The sequence below is a fragment of the Lytechinus variegatus genome, chromosome 7, assembly GCF_018143015.1.
Source record: "Lytechinus variegatus isolate NC3 chromosome 7, Lvar_3.0, whole genome shotgun sequence".
In the NCBI taxonomy this organism is placed as follows: domain Eukaryota; kingdom Metazoa; phylum Echinodermata; class Echinoidea; order Temnopleuroida; family Toxopneustidae; genus Lytechinus; species Lytechinus variegatus.
In genome coordinates, this window is record NC_054746.1 from 40400376 (window position 1) to 40425597 (window position 25222).

General features: G+C 34.8%; 3 protein-coding genes across 3 annotated transcripts; 2 read left to right on the top strand and 1 right to left on the bottom strand.

Moving 5' to 3' along the window:
* Positions 1 to 78: 78 nt before the first annotated feature.
* LOC121419301 (basal body-orientation factor 1-like) lies at positions 79 to 23174 on the top strand. Its single transcript, XM_041613703.1, has 10 exons — positions 79 to 278; positions 2736 to 2973; positions 15937 to 16002; positions 16361 to 16504; positions 17157 to 17308; positions 17716 to 17929; positions 18587 to 18790; positions 19770 to 19990; positions 20273 to 20455; positions 20999 to 23174. Exons 1-10 carry the CDS (start codon positions 220 to 222, stop codon positions 21120 to 21122), a joined length of 1605 nt encoding a protein of 534 aa, XP_041469637.1. The 5' UTR covers positions 79 to 219; the 3' UTR covers positions 21123 to 23174.
* On the top strand, positions 3280 to 8562 carry LOC121419302 (putative nuclease HARBI1). The gene is made up of 4 exons (XM_041613704.1): positions 3280 to 3852; positions 6505 to 6771; positions 7146 to 7282; positions 7829 to 8562. The coding sequence occupies exons 1-4, from the start codon at positions 3487 to 3489 to the stop codon at positions 8109 to 8111; spliced, it is 1053 nt and encodes a 350-aa protein (XP_041469638.1). The 5' UTR covers positions 3280 to 3486; the 3' UTR covers positions 8112 to 8562.
* Positions 9498 to 15336, bottom strand: LOC121419303. The gene is made up of 5 exons (XM_041613705.1): positions 15071 to 15336; positions 12739 to 12858; positions 11689 to 11836; positions 10883 to 10995; positions 9498 to 10277 (listed from the first exon to the last, which is right to left on the bottom strand). The coding sequence occupies exons 1-5, from the start codon at positions 15161 to 15163 to the stop codon at positions 10005 to 10007; spliced, it is 747 nt and encodes a 248-aa protein (XP_041469639.1). The 5' UTR covers positions 15164 to 15336; the 3' UTR covers positions 9498 to 10004.
* Positions 23175 to 25222: the final 2048 nt, after the last annotated feature.

Consider the following 25222-nt stretch of genomic DNA (forward strand, 5'->3'; position numbering starts at 1 on the left):
TAAGTGTCTGCGAATGAAGTCTATCCTCTCTTCTTACAAGTTGCCAAGCGACGGCGCGGGTTGCTTATACACGACATTTCGCTGCTCCTTTAAAGCAATGGCGACATACGGAGCTAATTGAAGAGGTGTAATGGAAGCGAAATAATTGTTAACGAAGCGACGATGGAATAGTCAATTATCCAGGAATTTTGTCATTTTTCTTTTGAAGTAACAAACATTATGCCGAAAAAGACAAAGAAAGGAGGAAAGGGGAAAGGAAAGGGAAAAGGGAAGAAAGGGTGAGTAAGCTGCAATCTAATAATACACGGCAAACATCGAAGATTTTCTGTGCTTATTAAATTTTAACTCACAGTCCCATCTATTCAATAATGTGTTTTTTCCCCCAGCCGCGGCATTTCGGAAGTTTGGCGTTGCACGATTTTCATGGTCCATGGATCTAACAAATTAAATGTACTAATAAGATGATGCTAGTCAGATCAGATGAGTGTCATCTGTCATGGAGTGATAAAGAGAAACTAGGTCCGACTTCGAAGAAAGACTCGAAAGGCCAAAAAAGGGATAATGAAGCTGCCTGAACTTCATGACTATTTCTCATTTTCTGCTCGTTTTGCAGTTGCAGCTTTAAATTCAGACCTCATCCAACATCCATGATCCTGCTCTTTTTGTGATGGCATGATCTTCTTCTTCTTCTTATATTGGTTTGAGTGGCGATTAGTCATATTTGACTATTGTCGCCATTTATTAATAAAAATCTCACTTCTCACATAATAAAATTATTACCAATAATAATTTATACATATGTGAAATATTTTTCATGTGCTTCGTTCTAATATGAAAAAGGGATAATTATGGTACAGTTTGCCGTAACTCTAATCAAAATGGCTTATGAACAAATCTTCACCAAAAACAAGCATGGTATCATTTAAAAAAAATTTAAACTTATCTTTTGAATGATATAAAATATGCATTGTGTTGATTTGGGAGTTGGGAGAAATTAATGGCCAAACTTATTTTGAGGGGTTTATAATTGTTTCATAATTAAAATGTGAATACATTGGTATGCAGGCTAAGAGTCTCATCATTTTTAATGCCATTTTTGGAATCCTCGGGGAAATTTCCTTTCAGAAAAAGTATACATGTACTTTTGTATAGAAGAAGTACATATTTTAAATGTAGCATGACCATTTTTGTCTCACCTGCATAGCAGAGTGAGACTTTAGGCGCTGCTTTTCTGATGGCTGCGGCGTTGTCAAAATTGAACTCTTAACTAAGGTTAAGTTATTGAAATGTAACTTAGAAAGTACATGTATATATGAACCTAGTTCATTAAACTTGGACATAAGGTTAGTCAAGTATTACTGAACATCCTGCTTGAGTTTCAGGTCACATGACTAGGGTCATCGGTCATTTAGGGTCAATGAACTTGACTATGTTTGGGGAATCAACATTGAAATCTTAACCAAGGTTAAGTTTTTGAAATATCGTCAAACTTAGAAAGTATAAATAGCTAGTTCATGAAACTTGAGCCTAAGGGTAATAAGCCTGTTCACGATTGTAAACTGCGCACAAGCAGAAAAAGGTCATTCAGATAAACCATGAAGGTAGCTTTCAAATTCACTGGCATAGGCATTTGTGATTTTATGATTATTCATGTATTCCTTTCAAAATATTCATTTTATGAACTTTGGTTGTGTTGGGGGTCATTGAATTGGCATCATAACTTAGAAAGTTTATGGATCTACACAATTAGTTCATGAATCATAGACATAAGGTTTATCAAGTATGTTTTGCACATGTCTTAGGTCACATGATCATGGTGGAAGGTCATGTTGGGTCAATGGACATGGTATTTTATTATCATATGAGTGTTTTCTTTTGTGAATAATTATTCATTAGCTGTTTTCAAAGTCAGCACTGTTGCTATATTTAAATTGTGTAATGCAGGCTAGAATGCCAGTGGCTTTTTACTTCCCAGGACCAAAATCCAGTTAAAACCAATTAGAACAAAACCAACTGAAACCAGTTGGCCAACTGGTTTCAATAGTGAAATTGGAACAACTGGTTCCAATTAAAAAAACAGTCATCTCCAGTTACCCAATTGGTTCCATTTAGGATTTCCAGTCACCCAACTGCATGGAAGTAGGATTTCCAGTTACCCAACTGGTCCCAGTTAGGATTTCCAGTTACCCAAGTTGTTCCAGTTAGAAATCATTTCCGGTTGGAAGTTATTTCCAGTTACCCAACTGGTTCCAGTAAGGATTTCCAGCTGCCCTACTGGTTCCAGTTAGGATTTCCAGTTACCAAACTGGTTCCAGTTAGAAATAATTTCCAGTTGGAAGTCATTTCCAGTTACCCAACTGGTTCCAGTTAGGATTTCCAGTCGCCCAACTGGTTTCAATTGGTTTCAACTGGAAATTGTTAAATTCCTGTTAAAACCAATTGAAACCAGTTGGAAATCCAACTGGTTTCAATTGGATTTTGGTCTTGGGTTATTCCGATAGGTGTGCTATAATTTGATGTGGGTGACGTAACACAAATAGTTCAAGTTCAAAATGCATGGCCTGCAGCCTCTGTAGAAAATCTAGATAGGATTTTTTTGTCACACTGCTGTCACGGTTCCTAAAATCTGCATACATATAGTGAGTGCGCATTTTGCCGTTGAAATTGATACGCAATTAATGGTGCGTAGCCCCTTACCATATATCAAGAGAGTCATCGTTAATTATGTTTTACAGAAAGAAGGCAGCAAAGGATGCAAAGAAGTTCTCTGATGGAGCCTTAGAAAAAGCTAATACTAAACTCTGGGAGTCTAGGCTGGTAGCTACAGAAAATGCAAGGCAAGAGTTCCGTGAAGAGGCCAAGAGGCTGGCGCTGCAGAATGAGTCCCTACAGAAAAACATGCAGATCTCTGAAAGGGATACCATTGAAGTCATAACCTATCTGAAGAAAGAAGATCAAACAAAGGAGGATTTGGTAAGTTGGGAAAGCATTGCAGAAGAAGGCTTGTAATGCAGTTCTCCATGGAAGAGTTTGATTTGTTTGCTGCTTGTATAAATCAAATCCATTTTTTTTTTCAAATTTGTTGTGCTTAAGAAACATATAGAAATACTTGATACTTAAGAACTTAATTTTTTCCCAACGATTCGTCAATAGATAGAATAGTTACTTGTTCGGCAAAGAATCACATTCAAAGATCATAATTATTGTCTTTACTTGTCTTAACAGCCAGGTCCCAAGTCATATCTCAGACTCAAAACTCTTAAAATCAAAACTCTGGGCCCCGTTGCATAAAACTCTAACCGGAGTTTTCTCCGGTAAAAATCTCCGGTTAGAGTGAAAACTCCGGTAAAAAATAATTAACCGTAGTTTGTCTGTTGCATAAAGAATAACCGGATTTTTTTCCGGTTACCTCCGGTTCATTTCCATAGAAACTCCGGTTAATTTTACCTTAGCTCTGAAGTTGGTGTTTAGTTAACCAGAGAATTTATGAGCACAGATTTAAAGATGGCTGCTGTACTGCATGCTCTGCAAATCGCTGCACTCAGACGGGAAAGGGTTTTCCGCGATCGGCACCATCCGCTCGACGTTTACGATGATCAGCAAATGTTCAAGTTGTATAGATTTACAAGGCAGGGGTGTCTGCACATCATAGATATGATAAGTGATAGGCTGGAGCACAGAACGAGGAGGAATCGTGCACTTTCCCCATCCCTGCAAGTTTTTTTAAGTCTACGATATTACGCGACAGGTAGTGTCATGGATGACACACGGTGCATCCATGGGGTGCACCTGAGTACAGCATCGCGAACCATTCGGAGAGTAACCCTAGCCCTATGTGAACTGAAAGATGAGGTAAGTAATCAATAGAGTAATAAGTATCCTTTTTTTTAATTCAATACATTCAACGTATTACCATTGCATTGCCCATGTATCATGAATCTTAATTGCTTACCTACCGGTACCGGTACTCATTTACCATGTTTACAGTCAAAACTGTCTGTCAAAACAAAGATATACCTCAGTTCTAGACTACTAAACCCTTATTTTCTAGAACCAGTTAAGAAGGAGGAATAAAAAAACAATCTATTTCAACATGTAGGGATATGTTGTTTGTGACTTACGAAGTTTTTGAAGAGATTTGGGGGTTCTTAAGACGGGCTGAACGAGAAATAAATGCTTGTGCGTTGATTATCGTTATCAATTATCCCAAACCCAGTCCCGCACGTGCAAATGCGCGTTGGGCATTACAAATATTACGAGACGATACGCACTGTCATTCAGTCAGTCGATCGACTACAGTATTGTATCAGAGCAGCCACCCCATAAGACGTTAAAAGACCAGGTAACACCGGTCAATTTATGTCAATATACTTCTAAATTTACTATTTTCATTTATAATGCCATACCGTACGTACGCAGACAACCTACTCCGAAAACACTTCTATGACTGATCGATGACGACTCACACATACATGCGAAGCGTACAACCGATCGATGTATATCTCGTTTTGTTGTTTGCGAGTTTGTTTTCTATGGAATGCTGAATTTGATAAAATTTGACTTACCATTAAGATCATAAAAATTATATTACAAAATAATCGATCTATTTATAAATGGTCGATCAAAACAATTAATGAACACACAATTTCCATCCCTTCCTAATAAAAGGGTAAAATATATTGTGCGTTACTTTTTCCATTCTTTTAATTCCCATGTATTCGTTTCTCAGAAAATTGTGAGGAAAATATGATTTTTTAAACCCTGGTTTTTTTTTAATGAAACCCACGCTCTCGCCCATGAGCAAAAGCAGTCCCTTGACTCCCAACCCCTGGCGTACCTAGGATTTTCCAAAAGGGGGGCAAATATTTGGATGGAGATCTCATCTGCAAAAAAATTCACAACCAAGAAAAAAAAGGTCTTCAACCCCCAACTCGAGGATTTAATTCTTACCGGCCAGAAAAAAATTGAGAATAGAAAAAAAGGGTCTTCAGGTTCAAAAGAGCTGGAAATATGTCTGTTTTCACTACATTTTTACATTAAAAATTATTCACTTTGCTTCTCAAATGGGGGTTGGGGGGACGTCACCTGCATGAATTGTGACTCATCAGAGGTAGTGCCCCCCCCTGCTTCCCTTTTCTTCAACTGTTCTCTTTTCTTGCAATTTGTTTCTCTTCCCAACCTCACTTATTACATTTTCCCTTTAATTTCCCTTTCATTTGATATTGCGCCCCGGCCTTCCGGGGGGGGGTTCAGTGTCCCCCACCCACACACACACACGCTTTTTGAAGCACTAAAAATTGGCCCCTTTTTGCCCAAGAAAAATGACCCCTTCCAAATGCATTCGTTTTATGTATTAAAGAGCGTCCCTTTCTTGCCTTATAAATTCTCGTTTCCTTTCTTGCTCTTTTAGCGCCCATAATTTTCCTCAATTATCGTTCTTATCCCTTCTAAGTGTATTTTTAAATATAAAAAATCTTTTCAAACTCTTCTTAAGCCCGTTTTAGTTGCCCTTTTTTGTAGTGAAGTTCTAGTAGCATGTATTAATATTGGCCCCTATGCACCTTGATCAAATGCCCCATTTGAATATACCCTTATTTACTTTTGCTTAAATGCACCTTCTTTTTTAATTTGTTCAAATTTCCAGTGTTTTAATGTAACGTATTTGCAGTTAGCATCCTTTCTTTTCTTCACCCCGCCCCAACAAAAAAATACCTCCATGGACCACCAAAATAATGTTCAAGACCAAGAAAACGAAAGAAGAAAGCAAAGAAAAGCGGTTAAATATGATATTGTTCTCAAAATATTATGTCAAACTCTATCAGAAATTAGATTTTTTTAAAACAACTGTCAAAATTTGCTTGTTCGCTTCTAGCTCTAAAGATTTTTTGCTCATATGCCATGTCTTCCCCCCTATTTATCATTTGTTTGCTCAATACCCTACTACAACATACATGGTAGATGTGCTATTTTCTTAATAGGTGTTCTGTTTTTCCCCTGTGCCCCCCGCCAAATTTTCAATTTTGCTTTGCGCGCCCTGCCTGTATATATGCCCCATCACTTTCTTTCTCCTATATTTTTATTTTTTCACACTTTGTTTTCTTACTTACCCCCTTCCATTCTCTTCATGCCTCCTTCCGAATTCCTTTAATTATCCTTTTCAATCCCTTCTATATTTAGATCTCTTTCTGCCCTTATTTTCTACCCATTTCCCTTCTCTCTTTTGATTTTGTTCATTACCTTCAATTATTTCTCTCCCCTTTCCCCATTTCCTTTTGAACGTTCCTTCGCTTTTTATCTCTATTTCTCAGTTCATTTTATGCCCCCTTCCTTTCTGTAATTTCCTCTCTACCTCATTTTCTTTTTTTCTTGGGGGGGGGGGGTGGGGCGTAAATGACCTCAGACAAGAAGCTCTGCCTCTCCATGTTCCTATTATTAATCACATTTTATATTTATTCATGAGATGACAGTGTTTTTATGCAAGAAATTTTTTATTTTTTATGACAGGTTATCAAGTTCCCTGAAACTCTGGAGAAAGTGAGAGACACCCAAGTTTCCTTTTTTGAGGTTGCAGGATTTCCGAATATTGTTGGGGCGATCGATGGAACTCATGTTAATCTCCACGGAGCACCTCTAGGAGAAGAGGAGTACATCTATGTCAATAGAAAAGGAAGGCATTCAATAAATGTTCAGTTGATTTGCAATACCCAATACAAGATCACGAATGTTGTCGCCAGGTGGCCTGGTAGCACCCATGACAGTAGGATATTGAGGGTATGTTACATTTGAGTGTTACACTGTTGAATTGTATGCAAATTCCTGTAACGATGCTGTTCATCATTTCAATTTAAAACCCTTTAAAATTCCTGGATTGCTGTCATGCAATCTGTTTTAAAACTTTTCATAATTTCTACAATTAACATACATATATATCTTAAATTGATTCCTAATAGATAATTGTACATTAAGATATACAAATATCTTTTATAGTAATTAATAACATTTCGTACACATTTCTCAGTATCAATTTTTTTCTTCATCTAATTATATATTGTTTTTATCATTTCATTTTCACTACGTTTAACCAAGTCAATCACAAACATTAATTTGTTGCCCCCTCTTTTTTCCATTTCATGAAAATACTACAGAACAGTGCAATTGGACAGCGATTCGCTAATGGTGAACTTCAGGGAATCTTGTTGGGGGATTCAGGTTATCGTTTGGAAAGATGGCTCATGACACCTGTGAGAGATCCACACACAGAAGCTGAAAGGAGATACAACAGGTGAAATGTCAAATAAATATTTTATTTAAGTATTTTTTACAACCAATTTCGGTGCTCATTCAATAATAGAAACAGCATACACCAAAAATTAATTTCAAAGTATATACACAATAATAAATACATTTGCTCCAAATGTATTTGCAACAATACTTGAAAAAAAACTATTGCTTGTCATTAGGAATAATATAATGTTCAATTCCCTGAGAAAGATATACTTCCCCCTAGTCAATTGCATGGTAATAATATGTTGCATAAATACATTTGAATATATCAATATCAATAAAAAGTTCTATGGCAAGGTCTGACATTTAAAGCCTTGGGTCAGTTAATCAAAAAGTAATATGAATGTATGATGCATGTAGTTGATTGCATGGTAATAAATAATATATTTTGTATAAATACACTTGAAATATATTAATATGAATACAAGTTATTAGGCAAGGTCTGACATTTGATGGATAAACTTGGCTTGGGTTTATTGAGTTTAGTTTCCCCAATAAAATCTCAAACAAATCTTATCACATATCTTATATCCAATGGTTTCAGAGCTCATTGCCGAACCCGGGTCGTCATCGAGATGGTCAACGGCCAGTTAAAGAATAAACTAAGATGCCTCATTGCGTCTGGCCTCCAACTATCCCCTGAAAGAGCATGTGATGTAATAGTTGCATGTTGCGTTCTGCACAATGTAAGCAAGGATCTCAGGGAGCCAAATTACCATGAAGGAGGGGAAGAAGATGTTGAATTACCACCCATTGACCAAGCTTATGATCCTGTAGGAGAAGGAGCAGCTACTAGGAGAGACATTATCGATACTTATTTCACCTAGAGTTCACTTTTCTATTCTGGAATTGAGGTGTCACTATTGCATATATTCATATTAGAATACCAATATTTACCCTTTATGCTGAGTGCAATATATTAGATCCTTTATAATCCAATTTTCAAAGATTTGGAATAGCAATTGAAATAAACATCCAAACCTACAAAATTTTACAGATCAAAGTTTGCAACAGTGATGGAAATTTAGAATAGAAATTCCAGCCAATCTTGAGCCTCCCTCTAGAAGCAAATGCATTAAAAAAGAGAATGACATTGTTGGCTGCAATTATTTTGACTTTACACTGACCATTTTGCAGTATAATGAATTTAGTATTATTGGCATTATACTGAACTTCAAATATTTTTTTTGGAATATTTGAAATTATTTTTTTTTAATGCTGGGAACTTTCATATGCAATATAAAACACAATTTGATCTAAAATGTCCTCATGACTGGATAAATGTGGTCTTTTAATTTGTCCCAAAAGTTCGAGGAAGGAAAAATGGTAGTAATGAATATATTAATTTCCCATCAGGAACAGTAATTGACTGATCCAACCAACATGACTAATTTTGCTTGTTTCCTCAGTTGTGTTGCCGAAATGGTTATTAGTGGTGTCAGTATGGACTATGGCATGTCATCAATGATCAGATGCGAAGCACTTTTTTCTTCTATCAATAAAAAGTTCATTCATCTGAATGGTGGTTCTGTATTGCTTATCATCTAAAAAATGCTTTTGAGATGGATCAGAGTATGAGATGGATCAGAATACGAGATGAATCATACAGTACTAGCATTACAGAGTAACCCTATGACATCATAAAAATTCCCTTGTAGCATTTCATTGTTTTTCTGGTTTTTTTTATAGGCGCCGCTTTTCTGACGGCGGCAGCGTCAACACCAAATCTTAACCGAAGGTTTGCCATAAGATTAATCAAGCATTACTGAACATCCTGCCTTAGTTTCAGTTCACATGACCAAGATCAAAGGTCATTTAGGGTCAATGAACTTTGGCAAAATTGAGGGAATCTGTTGAATTACCATAACTTTGAATGTTTATGGATCTGATTCATGAAACTTAGTAAAAAAGAGTAACCAAGTATCACTAAACATCTCATGCGAGTTGCAGGTCACGTGACAAAAGTCAAATGCCATTAAACATAGTATTGTATCATTACATGAATGGTGTTTTTGTGAATAATTATTTTATAGTAGTTTTCAAGGTCAGCACTGCTGCTATATTGAATCGCGTGATGCAGGTGAGACTGCCAGAGGCATTCCACTTGTTGATACAATAATTTGGTAGAGCATGATGGTAACCCCCCACAGCCCAAATTTGGTGAGAATCTGTCCATGCAGGCCTCAAGGTATGACATAATATACAATTAATCCTATTGAAGTCAAATTATTATTGACCTACTTCTAAATGTTAGGAAACAGACAAATAAATAATACATTGACTTCAATGGGGCTAGTTACATATTTTTTAGTTCATATTAGGGCCCCCATGGACCGATTCCAACAAAATTTGGGTTTTTGTGAGTTTCCATCATGCTCTACCAAAATATTGTATAAAAGACAATGAAATGCAAAAATAAATGTAATGTCATTACTTCAGTAGTCTATAGCAGCATGAGTGGATTTTTTTGCAGGATAAATGTGTACCAAGAGATGCTAATGAAGAACCGAGAAGCAATTCTACCAAGAAGAAAAAAAAATCTTTTGTTATCTAGTTGAAAGGATGGTCCGGGCTGAAAATATTTATATAAATACATAGAGTAGAATTCACGGAGCAAAGTGCCAAAAATTTCATGGAAATCGAATAAGAAATAACAAAGTTAATGAAGTTTCAATTTAGCAATATTTTGTGAAAACAGTCATCCCTTTTAGAAAAAAAAATCAATCATGTTTGCTCACATATTCTTGAAGGACCCCCAACATGGCATTGAGGGTCGCTAGAATGCCTTGTTGGGTCTCCAGCATTGCTTCTTGATTCCTCAGAAGCATCTCTTGATACAAATTTCCTTGTGATACCAAATTTCTTTTTTTTGGGGGGGGATTTTCTTGATCTTGATCTTGATCTTCCTCTCCATCTCCCAATCTCTCCACATCGTCGTCTTCCACCTGTCCCATCTGGTGCAGAAGGTTGCATGCCTCTGTGTTTTGTGAGCACTATATGGATACGATAAATTAGAAATGAATATTAAAACAATGTAAAACTACATAATCATACTATGGTGAGATGTTTAAAGGTAAAAGTCAGTAGTTGCAGCAAACAATTATTTCATGAGAAAGACTCTGAAATCAAGGTTAATTGTCACAATATTATCTTAGATCTAGATCTGGTACATTAATGTACACTTATCCTTGTAAAATCTTTAAATCTTAGCTCGTAATTGACAATTCTGGTGATCATTAACACAGAAAAGCATTATGTGGGACACTGTATTAATATTGCTTCGAAAAAATGGCGACATTTCATGGAATTCTGTGATTATTTTGCTCATTTCTCAGCAATTATGCATTCATATTTTTGGAGGTAGACTTGATAAGAACAACGCACAGGATATCTTTCCTCCCAAAAGTGGAACGCCTTGATAACCCTCATGTCCATGTTGCATGAAATAGATCAATTTACTTTAAGTTACATCATTTCATAACTTAACCTTGTTTTAGAAATCAACGTTGATAACAAAAAGCTCAGCTGACATAGGTTGAACATTTTACTTCCACTTTGCAACTAACTTTCCAACTACCCATAAATAATTAATACTTACTGGTTGAGTTGCCCCAGTCTCACTATTTTGCCCTTTTATGCCATGTAAGGCTTTGTCCGATATGGTGAGTAGTACCTCTTCCAACATAGGCTTGAATCTGTAGGAGCCTCCGCCTGTACGAAAAAAGGTATGCATTTATCAATATCATGCCTAATACACCCCTCCCTACCCAACAAAATAAAATATATGAGTAAACAGTTCCTCTGCAATAATTTTTAGTGTTAATTATACAAGGAAATTCAAGTTTTTCAAAAATAGTTATCATTAATTACGACTATTAAATTCAAAATACATTGTTTAGAGTGTTGGAATATTCCGCTTATTAAGCGGAATTAAGCCTTAAAATGAGACCAAATTGGATCTCTAGCCTGTCTACAGTCTAGCAAACTTATATCAAGGTTTTAAGAGTTGAAAAGTATATTTTCCATAATCTTTGGTGGAAATGCCACAAAACCACCTTTTGCAGGATGAGTTCAAGATCTGTGGTCATAAAAAGAAAAATCAATTTCATACTAGAATTTTTTTCAAGTAAAATTGTTCAGGAATGTTACAAAAAATATTAACCACCATAATTAAAATTATATGAACTTCTAGTAATTAGAGCAACATGATTTAATTACATTTAATAAGCACACAAATTCTAAATAATATGTAATTTTTTGTTGTGATCCACAGTCAAGATCTAAGGGGACCATAACAACACCATCCTACCCCATCCCCCCCTTGGACCGACAAGACTCATTACACCCTTTAACGATTGGAGTAAAAATGTCTTCTTCCATTTGTTACGAGAAAGGTTGGCTTACCAGTCTTCTTCTTATCATCCTCATATTTTTTGGCCCTTTTCTTTAGGTCGGACCATGCCTTACGCACGTCATCCCCACTCCTGGGGCATCCGGTCGCTGAAAGCTGCTTAGCAATATTTTCCCAAGCTTGTTTGCGCTGATCAGAGACCTGCATTTAACAAAGGAGGAAAATGTATTGTCATTTTCAAGCATTTGAAATTTATTACATTGGCATTGCAGGAAACAACACACCATACACTTGTACAATAAAAAAAAACAAGTGGAATGCCTCTTGCAGTCTCACCTGCATTACTCAATTCGGTCATAAAACTGTTACAAATTATGACTAACGCATAAATACAAATAAAAACAAAAATTAGGGGAGGTCCACTTGAAATTTTGGGATGGATAAAAGTAAAAATTTGACAAGCCCCCCCCCCAAAAAAAGTTATCAACCTAAATTTTAGAAGTGGATCAACTGAATAAGGTCATCAACTTAAATGTTAGGGGGGACCACAAACATTTCAGGGGGGCCTGTGTGAATTTATGGGGGAACGCAGGAAAAAAAATTGACAAGCAAAAAAGAAAGGTTATCAACAAAATATTTTGTGGGGGCCATCCCACACCTCAAATTTAAGGGGGGGGGGACACGTCCCCCTGCTTCCGCCGCCCATGCTAGTGTTTTATCTTGCTATAAGCTTCATTTTAAAATGATGTCAGTCAGATTTCACCTCTGCTGACCTCTAGAGGTAAACTACCTTAAGGTCAACAACCTCAAAATATCAGAATATTGAGGCTTTGCATAATTAGTTCATGGTAAATATTGTTATGTTGCAAAAATAGTCATTGAATATTGACTTTTAATGTCTCTCGATATTCTAGAGAAAATAGTGAGTATAATTTTGTCCCTTGAGGGCTGTCCAAAACAACAATTCATACTTGATTACCTTTTATGTAAGTTTTGAAGAGTGCAGATTGTGATAAAAATATGGCCACAAATAGTATTGTGTTTAATTCTGGCTAGATCTGTGCCTGCTTCATATTTCTAGAAGAAAAAGGTAAATACCTTACCCTATCAGTGGGAGACAAAGGCTTTCCGAAGAGCACAGACCTCTTTTCCCTGACATATGCGCACAGAATTTGGATATGCTGCTCTGTCATATTTTCACGCTTTCGTTTGGTTGGCGTTTTCTGCAATGAAGAAGAAATTTTATTTTAAGAAACCCCCAAAACAAAAGTAACACTGAAATATGACCATGAAATTAAATCACAAAAACATTAAAGGGGAAGTTCACCCAGAAGAAAACTTTGTTGTAAAAATAGCAGAAAAAATAGTAAAATATATTGGTGAAGGTTTGAGGAAAATCTGTTAAAGAGTAAAAAAAGTTATTAGAGTTCAAAGTTTTGGATTTGTGACGTCATAAACGAGCAGCTGCCCCATGTGTTATGTAATATAAAATACATGAAATTCAAATTTTGTATGGTTCCTGATGCCTTAATTTTGTTTTCTATTCATGATCGGGTGTGAAATGATTTGCCTATTGATATACAAAAGGTAGAGTGAAAACAATTTTCTGAGAAAATAACTTTTCATTGATTTTTTACCATTTGCTATGTAGGAATGCTGCTCGCATATGCATCACAAATCAAATTATTGAAATTCTAATAACTTTTTAATCACTTGATGATTTTTTCTCAAACCTTTGGGAATATTTTTTATTTTTTCTGCTATTTTTACAATAAACTTTTTGTCAGGGTGAACTTCCCCTTTAAGAATGATAATTTTTCTTTAAATCTACTTGTCAATGAAAGTCCCCCCCCCCCCCGGCCTAGTAGATAATAATAATAATAATAATAATATAGAGTATTTCTAAAGCGCCAAATCCACATTGATTATGTGCTCAAGGCGCTGGAATATACTTGGTATATCATTATTACCCCGGCTGTAGCTGAGCGCCCATATAGGCGCTAAAGCATTCAAGGAATAAATCCTACCGGGTACCCATTCACCTCACCTGGGTCGAGTGCAGCACAATGTGGATTAATTTCTTGCCGAAGGAAATTACGCCATGGCTGGGATCTACTTCTCCTTTAAAAATTTCAATTACAAGTAGATCTAAGTCTACATCAACAAAAATATTATAAAAATGTAATTAATTATGTAACTGATCAATTACTTTGTAATTTTCGGTCTATATATGTCAAGGAGAGGGGGAGGTTTTGATTATAAGATGTTAACTTCCATATGCACCCCCACCCAGCTAGAATTGAAAATAAAATTATGGAGGTTGAAAATGATAATAATAATCTGGAGGTTACATGGTTGAGATTTCTTAAATGAGCAAACTGTTGGGGAAGTCTTTAGTACCGTAGTAGTAGTGTGTTAGTGCGAGCCTGCATGTGTAATCTCGTCGGCAATTCGGAGGACGGGTTTTGTCCATATTTTAATTTGTATAATAATATGTAGGCCCTAATAGTGAGTGAGCCAACGCAGCTACTTCAGCGGAACAACCAAAATACAGAGACTGATGCTTTTGGTCTAATTTTTGTGAGGCCAACCATCGGTAAAATATGATATTGACCCAGATCTGGTGTTCCACAGACTCTTCCTAATTCAAAAAATATAATTAAAAGAATACAACCTACTTTAGACTAATTAAAGCCTAGTCATATGATGAATAAATACATTAGAATACAAATGACAGTGTTATTATCTTAGTTGAGTGTAAACACAAGTGAGCATTTTATCCCCCAAAGATTAAAAAAAATAATAAGCCAACCATTGGCAACAAGTCTGACTCTAAGGACAATGTTATAGCAATGTGGAGTCTACATTGGATGATTACAACACAAATTCAATTTGGTTTCGATACATGATGAAATTGACATTTTGAACTGAAAATGAATCATGTCTTATTTCGTGATCGACCTCATTCCTCAGGCTCAAGTCTACTCAGTACTCTGAGTCTGACTCTGTCTCTGACTCACTCTCCTGAGCATGAATTGGTCAGACATAGAATATCGATATTATAAATAAACAGTATCTGAAATCATAGTATCATCAAGAATTTATAAAACCATAAACAGATAAAGACCTAAGTTAAAAATTCGGCCGTTACGACATCGAACGTCTACTACTACTAACAAACTGCATCCCTTCCATACACGGCCACCTCTACGCCAGAGCTCCGGCGGAGAGGGGCACCATTACTCCGCTAAACTACGGTGTGAGCATCAGCTACAATTGGATTTGTTTGGGCGAAAACCACCGCGCCGTGATGATTAGCCGGGGATAAAATGATACATATTTTCAGCAGAATGGATGAATCTAATAGTTATTATTTCAAAAACTGTATTTCATGATACAATGAACAAAAATAACGTATTTTTAAAAATAAATTACCTCATTTGGTGAAGCCATTTCGTTGACGTTGCTAGCAGACAATCGCAAGTTTACACGGGCGCAATTATTTTTTACCCAAATTTCAGTGCGCATCCTCGTTCACGAATATTCGTGGTTAATAAAACTCTGGTTACCAACCTGAGTTTTCCAAAGTCTTTATGCAATCGATTTTTCAATCTCAGGTAGCCAACCTGAGAAATCTACGGTACCCGAGTTTTCAACCTTAGAAATCTCAGGTTAGAAAAAAAGTTTTATGCAACGGGCCCCTGATCTCATAGCCATCACCTTCATAGCACACAAGACACACTCAAAATGCAATTACCCCCACACAAGACGACAGCAACACAAGGGGCTTGTTGCATAAAACTTTTTACCTGAGAAAACTCTGGAAAAGAATGAAAACTGAGGTTAGTCTGATATCTGCCATTGACTTTAACACAAGGCAAAAACTCCGGTAAAAACAACCTGAGTTTTCTCAGGTAAAAAGTTTTATGCAACGGGCCCAAGGAGATGAGTGATTTCTTATAACAGCCCCACAACTAAGAAACAAACTTCGCCTTGACATTTAGGAATTCAACAACTTAAAACGATTTCAATCTGAAATATAAAACCTATTGATTCTGGTTCAGCTTCTAGGGAGCTCTTGGAATGCAATACATAGTTATTGTGCTATATAAATATTATTATGATAATTATCATAATTCTATTTTCAAAATCATAAGAATCCTCCAAGATTGTTAGAGTGAATATGTACTGGTAATGATAGAAATTGGTCATACAGACTTATCTTACCTTGCAATATTACAAAACACATTTTGTTTAGGATGTATCATACTGTATTTTTCTTCATCTTTTATTTAACCTAGATTTCAAAGTTACAGAAGCAGTTGAAAGACACACGAAGAGAATCAAGGAAAGAGAAACAACAAATTGTGAGTATCTGAGATGATTCAGTGGAGTTGGCAGAATAATCAAAATTTATCCAGAAGCAAATTAGAGATTTGTCCATCTCTCACTATTTGTAAGAATTTGGGCAATGATAGTTTGTAACAGATTATATTTTAATGATCAGAAGACAAGCCGAAAACAGTTGGTCCATCAGAGCACTGCAGTGTTTGAAATATGAATATCTTTTTTTTCAATGAAAATTATTGATTTTTTTTTTGGGGGGGTCTTTGATCTTAAAACTTTAGGAATATATCGAATATATGCATGGAACATTGTAGTTCATACAATATTCAATTGTATTTAAACCCAAACTAGAGATCAAAATATTAATTTCTTTTTCAGATCGAGGACTTCACTGAAAGATTTCATCAGTTAGAGCAGGCTCTTACAGATAAAACTGAAGAAGTTAAGATGATGCAGAGTGAGCTCAAGCTTGTTAAAGAATTCAGAAGAAAGAGGGGACAAATGCAGAAAGAACTAGATGAGGTAAATATGGCAACCTCTTTTAGTCATGTAACTGAGTATTATGTTTGTATGTTTAATTGCATTTCAAAAGATATCTTGTAGTGTTGTACTTTTATGTAATTTTTTAAGAAGGATGGTACCTGTCATGTATTGGACTACTTAATTATTACCATTACACCAAAAGAATAACAATGCATGATGTGTCACGTTTGTTTAGAAGACAAGACAATGGGGTTGCCACGCAGTCAAGCTTGGCTTAAAGTGGCAACCCCTGCAACCTTCTAATTATCGATATGTTTTAATAGAAAATGCAATTTTTCTTCTACGTTTTACTTGTCAGTTATATGTATTATCGTATTTTCTTTGTTAATGTGTTTATAAAAAAGTGTTGCAGAAACCAATAAATGAAAAAATGAAAAGACCTACAATTCATGGTACATGCTATACATCCAACTTTCACAACACTTCTTCCCTTGTAATTGGTATCTTTTTTACAAGAAATAAAAACCCAAATAAATTGTCAATTCTTTAGTGATTGTAAGCAATGTCTCATTGTCTTTTTCTTTCTAAAGACATGATTATGAGACGGTCTGTCTTTCACCAATATACTTTTCTACTAAAAACAGTCTAACTTATATGAATTTGTTGCCATTTTTCATGTTATGAATTGTAGATCAAAGAAGAGATGTTCCTAACAAACAAGGAGCATCAACAGCAGTTACAGAGGATGGAGCATAAATTCTTTGAGGAGAAGATTCGTCTTCAGCAGGAGGCTAGTCAGAAGATTGCTGAGCTTGCTGAGAGAGCTCACACCGAGGCTATAAGGTAGGTGTTATTGTGAACATACATGTATGTCTCTTAGAAATTTATTTGTATCAAACAGAGTATGTTTTTAGCAACAGTTCTAGAGGCTAGTATCTCAGAGAAGTTTAAGGATTTTTTTTATTCTTACCATTTTCTTATCTACATTTTCTAATGCTTCATTTTCCTTCTTTTCTTTCTATTATATTTCTCAGTCTTCATCATTATTTTTCGTAATTTTTCACTATCTTTACGGATGGATGAGGCAATTTATAGTCACTTTTATTGTAAATACGAGCACATGACTTTGATTTCATGTAGGATAACTTCAAATATCAATTCTCAGTTTGAGAAAGAATCATGGTGCTAGCATGAAAAAACATTTATTCTAGTTCATTTGAACTAATGTTGAATATCTTTATCTTGTATAGCAACCTTGATGAAACCACACGTTCAGTTTACAAGGAAAACGTTCGTTTGACTGAAGCACTGAACTACCATGTGAAGGAAGCTGATGAATTGAGAGCAGAGAAAGAAAAGTTATTAAAGGAGAACAGTCAGATCAAGGGAGATAGAGAGCTTCAAGATCAACTCATACAAGAGAAAGTTATTAGTAGCAAGAAACAGAAGAAACAAATCAATGAGGTAAGCATTTATATTAGTTATATTGCTTCATTTCATTACCTAGGGCAGATTCAAGATTATAAACATCATGTTAGCATTGGTAATGATGTGCTAATAATGATTTTCTGTAAAATTACTTGATATTTTTTAAATTAAAGCAACATTTTTTCTGTGGTATCAAATTAATATTTGGGATTTGTGTAAACAGGATATATCTTATATGTTCTGCTGTCCCTTGACAAAAGTGAGCAAGTATATTTGTTTTTCAAATTTGACTTTCTTCCTGATTTGGGATATTTCCTGTGTGCTATACATGATACTCAAGAATCTAGATTCGCAAAGCTCAGTCTGAAAGATAGACATCTCAAAAGTAAGTAAATCTATATTTCATATAAAAGAGTGACACATTTTCCTCATTTAATTAGAAACTCATTCCACAAAGTTACAGACTTTTGTCATGGGACAGCAATAGACACCTTTATCTGTCTATTTTATGTGTAAAATTTGATTTGTTTAGATGGTGATCTACAAGTGTGTGGGGAGTTTCCCTTTTATTTATTTTGTTGTATTTTTTCTGGTGCTGTTCACTTTAATAGAATTTCACAAACGAGCATGTTTATTGTAAGAGTACATAACATATATATTAACATTTCTCACAAACCTGATTCATTTTGACAGCTTCAGGAGAAAGTTCAGAGCTTAGAGACTTCATTGAGCCATGTTGTAAAAGAGTTTGAGAGAGAGCAGAAATCTAGTCAGCAGTTGGCTGGCATAGAGGCAGAATCTAGTAAGGTTGAAATAGCTAAACTCATGAGAACAGTTGATATGCAGACAAAGGAGATGAATAAAGTCAAGAAGTTAGCCAAGACAATTCTTGATCAGGTGAGTTATGTCTTGTACTTTGTAAAGAAAAACAAAAAGACACCCCTATTGCATTGAACCTGTCCATGGAGGTCGGGGAGGGGGGGGGGGGTGCAATGTGCTAGGTCATTTATGTGGATGAGATATATGGATGAGATATGGGAAGATGAAATGTCCCATCAAAATTTAAATGGATTAAAGCCACTGCAGGGTTTAACAGTTTAAAAGGTAGCCTATCACTAAATTCAGTTTGCAACCATTGAAATCCTTAAATAGTTACCCTTGATGTACAGTTCTGGGTCAAGATTATGTATCAGGGAACTTTTGCAGAATGAGTTGTTTGAACGTTTGATTTGCTTTTGGTAGTTAACATTCTCTATGTCATTGTAATAAACGTCAAGACCTAGACGTGTTCATGAAGCTGATTGTATCTTTACTCTTGACTTTACGAACATTTGGGATATGAAAGGTTAACACAGAGTTTTTTCATGATAATATATAATTAAGTTTTAAGTTTTTGAGAAAGTATTTAAAATAAATTAATTGAATAGTGGCGAATAACATACTTTGCACCAGTGCATATTAATACACAAAAATTAACATCTGCATATGTGTATGTTATCTTCAAGTATTTTTAAATGAAAGCTGAGAGATACCGTACTCATTTTGATTTTCATGTTCATTTCCCAAGTCTTTCAGAAAGTTGTTTGTAACTTTACAAACATCTTTTTGAAACACCCCCTCCTTTATCAACCAGTGATCATCTTATTAAAGACAAGAAACTTACCTCGTCACTTGACCTCTTAATGGACCATATTTCATTAAAAGGAACATTATTAATTTAATATTTTAATTGTGTTTAGTTATATTTAATTTAATATTTGATTTAAAGGAACATTTAACATTTAAGCTCTTTTTGGGGTTTCACCTAAGCAGTCTTTATACATGCTTTTTTTCTCAATGTTTTCATGTTTAATATACATGTTTTTCTTTCTTGCAGAGAACTGAAATGGAGCAGTTTTTCCTGGACTCCCTTGAGATGGTGAAGAAAGAGATTGTAGCAAACCAAGCCAAGTATCTACGTGATGCAGCAGCAGCATATCAGAAGAGAATGATAGAAGCTCACTCTGGAAAGAAAGACTATCCACGTATCAGGACATTCAATCAAACAGATAATAGCACCAATAGTGTCTTTTCAGATCTCAAAGCTGCAGAGACATGGTAAGATAATCAATGCTGACTTCACACCTATACACATAAAGAAACACAAGATATATGTTGGCAGTTAGCCCTTTATACATCCCTTTCCCATGCATACATGGGTACTGAATGGTTACCATATACCGTAATGCAGTTGTGAGTGTATTTGGGCATTGCAGCACACGGTATGATTCACATTCTACACTTATACATTCTATACTCTTTTAAATGATACAATGTTATGTATTGTCTGAGGCACCTAAGCTTGCACTAATATTCTGATCATGTTCTTCTTCACAATAGGTCTGGATTAGGAACCAAGTTAGACATCAGTGAGCTAACATGGGAGCAGAGAGAACGGATTCTAAGGTTACTCTTTGCTAAGATGAATGGAGCCAAGACTGGTCAGAAGCCAGTCCTAGACCTGAAACCATCACCATCACAAAAGAGACCACAAGTATCTGTTCCAAACAAGAACATGACCGCGTACGTAGACAATTCTATTACATATAAAAAGTGGTCTATAGACCAATGACAATTAAGAGCATTTCAAATCTTCTCTCAATAACGACTTATTCCACCAGATGTTCAAGTGCTTTTTTTTCTTTTGGGGAATCTGCATCTTAAATAAAACTTGTGCTTTAATACATGGTATTGTAGCATTACATGACTATAGCTGAGCCACCAGAGGTTTTTATTGAAGTGTTTTTTTTATTGAATTGGTATCCACTAAGATTTATTCCTTAAATAGGAATAAATCTTAATGGAGACCAATTCACCACACCTGAACTGAGTGCAACACAATGTGGATAAATTTCTTGCTGAAGGAGTGGGATGAAACCTGCAACCCTCTGATTAAAAATCAAGATGGGACCAATACACCATGACGCCACAATGATTTTGATAATTTTAATCATTTTTGTTTCAGTTGTTTTGTTTCAATTTCAGTTGTATTCCACCTCCCATGTCCATTTTATTTCTCCACCATCCATCTTGTTAAATCATGTTGTATTTCTTGTTATCTTTCAGTCTTGCCATTGAAGCCCCTCCAGAGAGTGATGATAAAGATCAGACGTTCCTCACTCAAGCTGAGGTAGACCCGTCCACACAGCTACCAGCTGTTCATCAGTCTACATCCATAGTAGCAATGTGAACAGTGCCTCTACCATTCACCGAGAGCAGAATTTGCCCTCTTTGAATTTAACCTTACATAGTCATACATACTGGAAAACCAGGCTTTTTGATATCCCTTCGAGTCAGTCAGTGATATGAGCATTGCCTCTTAATGATTTTGCAAACCTTGAACTTCAAAATGAAAGTACGATTCCATCCTATTTATGTTGTAAAGGGTAAATGAACGGGTATGATGGTAATATCGCATGTGTTCATACGACTTTGTAGATGATCTCCACTTCATTTTGTGAATAGTGCCTTTGATGTTCTATCTGTGATAGGATCTAGTACGCAATTATCCGAGTATCAGTGCTTTCCATTTTCATAACTGAAAGATATTCCAGTTAAGTTTTCATTCAAATGACTGTTCTGTCTATAAGAATATCTAACTGGCAAATAAAGATTCTTCCTTACCTTTTGTGTCTATTGAATAAATTTAAAAATGCAATGCGATGTTTACTACAGTCCTCTGTCATTCTGAATTATATACATAATCCTATATATATAGATGTGTTCAGTAACTATTCAAATTTGAGTATGATTGAGTAGGCCTATATTTATATCTTTTTCATGTACGTTTGCAATCTCTAAGAACAAACAGCTTTTTTATCATTAGCTAGTAATATTTAAAAGATTCAGGAAAAATAGATTGATGTATCAAAAAATAAAACAGTCAACTTGTTCTTTATGTTGAATATGCAATAGTGAAATGTGGTAAATGATATTGTGATTTTCCTCAAGCTAATAATGGTGTTCATGAAAATATGTATTGATATCTTTTCAAAGTGATTTTCTTTTTCATCAATGAGATGGGTATTAATCTAATTAAATTTTCTGTGTAAATGTCAAGTTTCATAATTTGGGTTTTCAGATACCTGTATGCCACTGCACTCTACATGACCAGTCTGCAATTAAAATTTCGAACAAATTGTAATTACTGTCAAAGTTTGAAAAAGTAGAAACTTTGTATTTAAGGTTCAAAACAAGCAGGAATACTGAAATGAAAGTTTTGTTAATAAGGTTTTGAGTATTCAAATTGGCTTAATTTTAAACAGATTCAAAGTCTGCTATAATAATGTCAATATGATTCACAACTGTCTTTTTGTTTGCAATAGGCCAGAGATTTGTATAACCTTTGAGAACTTCAGGCAGTAGAACTTTGGTTGAATGCTCATAAAATTGAATCATTCATTTTTCCAAAACTTGATCGCAGACAGATTTTGGAAAACATTTCAGCCTTAACAAGATAGAAATAATATACTCTTTTTGTATTGTGCATTTATTTTTTATGAGCCTATGAACGGAAGAGCGTCCAGAAGGCTTTGACCTTAGCAACTAAAGCTCTTCAGGCATTCATAGAATTGTACCATGCTTTTTAAAAACACTTTTCTCATCTATTAATTCAAGTTGATCTCAAATTATAATTGATCTCATAATTGATATCAATCTCAATTTGAATTCAGAGTCGATCACATCTCTTGGTAAGATGTACATAGCTCATACATATCTACTTATGTCTGTCCACATGCAGCAAGAAATATTAGTTATTTATTTATGATACAATGGAAAGCACGATTGAAATTGAAGTTCATTTTTAGGACAACCATAGTGGTTGGTTGTACCCCCTATGCTATGATATGATAATGCTATCATACAAGCAAACTGGTTACTTACTGAAACTTTGGATGGTTTTGTTGTATTCAGATAATTTGCCAAACAAGTATAAATGTAAAGGGATTTTTCTTCCAAAGTCAAGGAACAAACCTAACCTTTGCAATAAGATGTAGCTGCCTTTGTGCAGGACATGTTGTAGAACAAGTGAAATTAAATAGTTTTCTTTTAAAATGAAATTTAATTGATTTTTACACCTGTTAATTTAATCGTGGCATCTTCTACTATATCCATTAAAAGGGGCATTTCATATCTGGGTATAATTTACATAACCCCATAGTGAGTAAATATCTGGTGGAATCAAATCTTATTTGAAAACCATCTTTACCTAGCTTTTACCTATATCTGAAGAACAAGCCTTTTTAAAAGAAAAAATTTTCAGTAGCATATTCATTGTAAAGAATTGTTCATATTCTGTACATATTACTATCTTGTAAATTTCTTGTAATTAGACATTCTAAAATAAGCTGACATAGGCTTCTATATATTAAATCTTGTGTATATTCTGTGAAAATTGCACTGAGCATTAAGATCATCATATTCTTACGTGAATTACAAGTGTGCTTGAATAATGAAGAATAAATGAGGTTAAAAAGAGAATGCAAAAGGGGATATTTGATATACAAAGGTGTATAATATGTGCATTTTGAAAAATCACATGTATCAACCCAGGATATATAAAATAGAACCCCCATCTTCACCCCCTAGAAAATGAATTCTAATACAATATAAAAAATATATATAGTTAAAGGTCAAGTCCACCTCAGAAAAATGTTGATTTGAATCAATAGAGAAAAATCAGACAAGCACAATGCTGAAGATTTCATCAAAATGGTATGTAAAATAAGAAAGTTATGACATTTCAAAGTTTCGCTTATTTTTAACAAAATAGTTATATGAACGAGCCAGTTACATCCAAATGAGAGAGTTGATGATGTCACTCACTCACTATTTCTTTTGTTTTTTATTGTTTGAATTATACAATATTTCAATTTTTACGAATTTGACGATCAGGACCTCCTTGCCTGAAGCACAAAATGTTGAAATAATGAAATTCCACGTGTTCAGGGAGGAATGAAACTTCATTTCACATGACAATGACGAGAAAATCAAAATATTTCATACTTCAAACAATAAAAATTGAAAGAAATAGTGAGTGAATGACATCATCGACTCTCTCATTTGGATGTAGCTGGCTCGTTCATATAACTGTTTTTGTGAAATGAAGCGAAATTTTGAAATGTCATAACTTTCTTATTTTACATCCGATTTTGATGAAATTTTCAGTGTTATGCTTGTTGAATTTTTCTCTTTTTATTCAAATCAAGTTTTTGTTGGGGTGGACTTGTCCTTTAAGTTTAAAGTGACATTGCTGACAGAGGAAAACATTTGGAGTTGCATGTTATTGATTTGAAACTCTTGAGATGAATCAAATGAGTACAAGGACAAGTGTCACAAGAATACAAGGTAAACTACGAAATTTTTCATTTCATTTCAGTTAATGTTACACAACACAATCATATGCACAATATAGGCTGTATACATTTAAGGGATAATGAAGTTGCACTAACATTTTTGTTTTTATTACATGAAGGTTTCAACAATCTCAAGTTTTAGAGATTTCAAAATATATAAAAAAGTTATTTAATTACAATGATATAAATATCTACATATTCACAGAGAACGGGGGTGGTATTCTGAAAATTGTCGTAACTTTTCTTGTAACTCAGCAAGCTAACAGCTCGCTAAAATTCTCTTTGTTATTCTGAAAATTGTCTGATCTCTGTGAAGACGTGCCCTATTTTATCTCTGACATGCCTAATATTTTATCACCAACCAATCATTAAACTTTTCATATGTTTCTGTTAACCAATAGAAGCGTCCTTTCTAAAAATAACTGAGCGCATTGTTGACATGAGGCGTAATTTCCTTGTACGCTACTTTGCTAAAATACACATGATTTTCTCAGAGTCATATTTTCTCTGAAAAGATTCATCACCTCGAATGCCAATTTTCAATTGCTGAAAAGTCTACCAATCCGTTGTATAAAGTATTTGGAATTTCTCCTTTTGTAAAACATAATGTTCTTGCGGGATGCAGCAAGAAATTATTATTGTTGACCGAGAAATGTCGCATTCAAAACATTAAAATTTTCTTGTATGTTGCAAGGAAGTTAACAGAACTCAAAGATTAGAGAATTTTCAGAATACCTTTTATCTCTATATCTTATCTTGCACAAAGGGATATTTATGCGCCGTTTTTAACTTAACGCATCTTTGCAACTCTGATGTCATTTACAAGAAAAGATACAAGAGTTTTCAGAATACTTTCCCAGATCTTTACTATTTGACATTATTGGAGGAAACAATGTCATATTTCATGTATTGAAGTATCATAGAAATATTTAGT